Here is a 3,989-nt window from a genome sequence, read left to right as displayed (position 1 = left end):
GATGCTTCCCAGGTTTGTGATTGTTTGTTCAACTTACTCTATTTATGTTAACTGATTTGCTTATGATGTGTCGATCTGACACTCTTTTTTATTCAGGATTGTTCCCAGAGATATTTTTCTCCTTTCACTTTCAGACTCAGCCTTTCCCCCTCCTACCGGGAGGAATTGTAACGCTTTTTACTTCATTTTCTTTCTCCCCCCCCCCCCCCTTTTTTTTTGTTGTTGTTGCTGTTGTCTTCAGAGGACAGTGATTTCAACAGTGTGTTGCACTGTAATTCCCGTCTCGGGAGAGCCGGGGGGCAATGCCGTCTTTCTGCGGGGAACTGGACAGTGGGGAGCCGCACACCGGCGCCGAGCCCCCGACGGCAGCGACCGCCCTCCCCGAGGCAGGACGCTGGGGCGAGGGCATGAACCATCGCGAATGGGACTTTCATCGGTACAGCACTCGTAAGCGACTGAGCGGGAGCCCTGCCTGGCAGTGGGCTGTACAGCAATCCCTCCCGAGACATCCATGCGACACTGCTGCCCGTCACCCCTCTCTCCCCGCACCCGCGGCGGCACGGCTGGTGCTGCTCTCCGGGCAACCCCGGCCGCACCGTGTCCGCTGCGGTCGGAGCGGCGGCCGGGCGGGGGGCGAGGATGCAGACCAGCAGAAAGTCCCGCCGGCCCCGCGGCCGGGGCTGCCCGGCCGAGCCCCGCCCCGGGCGCCGCGCCCTCGGGCCGCCGCCGCCTGCCTGCAGGTGGCGATAAGCACCCCCGGCGCCACCGCCCCGGCACCCCCCCGTCCGCAGGCGGCCCTGGGGTGTGGGGTGCCCCCCGCCCCAGCCGGCAGCGCCTGGCCACAGAAAGCCTCCCCCCCCGCCTCGCACACCCCGCACAGGCCCCGGGGTCGGTCCCGAGGGGAAGCCCAGAGCCCCCGCTGCCTGGGGCGGAGCTGCGGAGAGGAGATTTGGGGGACCGGGGGTGGGGAGAAGTCGTGATGGGTTCCTGTGCGGTGTCCTCCCCCCCGCCCCCCCCCCCCCCCCAGCGGCGAGGGGGCGGCGGGGAGTGACGGAAACGGGCGCCCTGCCGCCCGGTCCGCTGGCGGCGCAGGGGGACGATGGCGACCCAGCAAGACCCCCCCCACCCCCCCGCCGCGGAAGGGCGGGATGGAGGGGGGGGCGGAAGGGGAGGGGAAGGAGGGAGGGGGAGAGCAGAGAGGCAGAGCAGGAAGGAGCGGCGCGGGAGAGCGGCGGAGCGAGGGGCAGCACCTCGGCGAGCGGCGGCGGGAGGGCCGCCCCCGCCGCCGGGGGCTGCGCGCTGGGCAGAGGCGGCGGGGATGGGCGGGCGCGGGGCGGCTCCGCCAGCCGCCGTCCTCCGAGCCTCGGCCGCCTCCCGCCGCGCTATATAGGGGAGGGAGGGGTGGCGGAGGGGGGGGGTGCCCGGCGTGGCCAAAGCGCACGGGGCGGCGATGCCTCCTGCCAGGGGAGCGCACAAGTGACCGGCGCCTCTTCCCATGCCCGTCTCCTGAAGCGACCCCCCCGCCCGGCATGGATGTGGCCAACAACACTACCTCCCCAGAGCGCTCCCCCGAGGGGGCAGGCGGCCCCGGCCTCGCCGAGGTGACCCTGGGCTACCAGCTGCTCACCTCCCTGCTCCTGGGCACGCTCATCCTGTGCGCCGTGAGCGGCAACGCCTGCGTGATCGCGGCGATCGCCCTGGAGCGCTCCCTGCAAACCGTGGCCAACTATCTCATCGGCTCGCTGGCCGTCACCGACCTCATGGTGTCCGTGCTGGTGCTGCCCATGGCGGCCCTCTACCAGGTGCTGAACAAGTGGACGCTGGGGCAAGTCACCTGCGACATCTTCATCTCGCTGGACGTGCTGTGCTGCACCTCTTCCATCCTGCACCTGTGCGCCATCGCCTTGGACAGGTACTGGGCCATCACGGACCCCATCGACTATGTCAACAAGAGGACTCCCCGGCGGGCCGCCGTGCTTATCAGCCTGACCTGGCTCATCGGCTTCTTGATATCCATCCCGCCCATGCTGGGCTGGAGGACGCCCGAGGACCGCTCAGACCCCGACGCCTGCACCATCAGCAAGGACCACGGGTACACCATCTACTCCACCTTCGGCGCCTTCTACATCCCGCTCCTCCTCATGCTGGTGCTGTACGGCCGCATCTTCAAGGCGGCCCGCTTCAGGATCCGCAAGACCGTCAAGAAAGCGGAGAAGAAGAAAATCGCCGACACCTGCCTCACCCTCTCCCCGGCCGCCCTGCAGAAGAAAAGCAACGGGGAGCCCGGCAAGGGCTGGCGGCGGACTGTGGAGCCCAAGCCCGGTGCCTGTGTCAACGGCGCGGTGCGGCAGGGCGAGGACGGGGCTGCCCTGGAGATCATCGAGGTCCAGCGCTGCAACAGCTCCTCCAAGACTCACCTGCCGCTGCCCAGCGAGGCGTGCGGCTCTCCGCCGCCCCCCTCCTTCGAGAGGCGCAACGAGAAGAACACGGAGGCCAAGCGGAGGATGGCTCTGTCCCGGGAGAGGAAGACTGTCAAGACCCTGGGCATCATTATGGGCACCTTCATCCTCTGCTGGCTGCCGTTCTTCATCGTGGCGCTGGTCCTGCCCTTTTGTGACAGTAAGTGCTACATGCCCGAGTGGCTGGGGGCAGTCATCAACTGGCTGGGCTACTCCAACTCCCTCCTCAACCCCATCATCTATGCCTATTTCAACAAAGACTTCCAAAGTGCTTTTAAGAAAATTATCAAGTGCAAATTTTGCAGGCAGTGAAGCCCGCCGCTCCGGGACGGGGCAGCGGGGGTCCTGCCACTCGGTCTCTCCGCCTGGCCCCCGCCGCAGTGTGTCCCGTCCCCCCGTCCCCCCCGTCCCCCCCCTCGCCCAGCCCCTCTACAGCGCCGGCAGAAGGGCGGGGGGCTCCGGATCCCCCTCCGCAGCGCTCCCGGTTCCCTCGCTCCTCCTCCCGTCGGACCAGCCCCTCGGGGCAAGGCAGGGCAGGGCAGGGCAGGGCAGAGCCCCACCGGGGACGGTGGGGGGACGCCCGGCCCGGGGGGGCTCCGCGGCCGCCCTCGCCTCGCCTGGCCTCGCCGGGGCTCCGCTGCCGGCCGCCGGCGCTCCCGCCTCTCTCCCTCCCTCCCTCCCCTCCATCGTTCTGGGTAGACTTAGGGTTTGCAGGTCGTTGCTTGTGGTCGCTGTAAACCACAGTGTCTGCCCGAGTAGCATCGGTAAAAATAAACCACCCTATGCAGAAAACCTCCGTGTCGGGGTTTTTTCTTGGATTTACGAGAAGACAGCGGGCCGCTCAGTGTCCGACCTCGCAGTGTGGGTATGGAGGCTGAAGGCGATTCCCCGATCGGAAGAAGGGGCTTTGGGCTCGTCGCCTGCCGGGCTGTTAAACCACCAAATGGATTTTCTCGGGGGAAAAGCGACCGTGTTCTGTAACCTTTCAATGTACTTACAGAAACATCCCCGTCTGCGTTACGTGTGTCTAGCAGCTCTCCTGCTATGCTAGGATCTTCCAGTTCATCGGGCTTGCCTTCGTTACAGCGCAGGGAGGTGATGGGGCTTAACCCCCTACCGCACCCCTCATTATATGGAGATATGTATATATATTTTTTTAATGCCTTTGACCGAGGGTTTCCCACCAAAGAAAGGCTTGGCGCTGTGCCACTGTCCCTTGAGTTCACCGCGCACGCAGCGGCACAGGGAGTTTAAGCACCCTGCGAAGTAGCGTTTCTTTCTTCTTTTTTTTTTTGTTGTTGTTTTGTTTTGTTTTGAGCGGCTCGAAAGTTTCTCCGGAGACATCGCTCTTGCTTCTGAGACAGCCAGCTGCGGCACATTTTGCTGGGGGAAGAAAACCCAAACAACCCGCAAACAAACGAGAACAAAACGAACCAAACCGATCAACCAAAACATTGCCATGTGCTCCGTGGCAGAAGGGGAGGGGCCGAGAGCATCCGCCGGCGGCAGCCGCAGGTGGCGAAACCGGCA

General features: G+C 65.3%; 1 protein-coding gene across 1 annotated transcript; it reads left to right on the top strand.

Moving 5' to 3' along the window:
• Nucleotides 1-1,448: 1,448 nt before the first annotated feature.
• HTR1A (5-hydroxytryptamine receptor 1A) lies at nucleotides 1,449-3,120 on the top strand. The gene has a single exon (XM_075020063.1). It carries the CDS (start codon nucleotides 1,530-1,532, stop codon nucleotides 2,769-2,771), a length of 1,242 nt encoding a protein of 413 aa, XP_074876164.1. The 5' UTR covers nucleotides 1,449-1,529; the 3' UTR covers nucleotides 2,772-3,120.
• The last annotated feature ends 869 nt before the right edge of the window (nucleotides 3,121-3,989 follow it).

Source organism: Buteo buteo, chromosome Z (assembly GCF_964188355.1).
Source record: "Buteo buteo chromosome Z, bButBut1.hap1.1, whole genome shotgun sequence".
NCBI lineage: Eukaryota > Metazoa > Chordata > Aves > Accipitriformes > Accipitridae > Buteo > Buteo buteo.
This window is presented reverse-complemented; position numbering and strand designations above follow the sequence as displayed.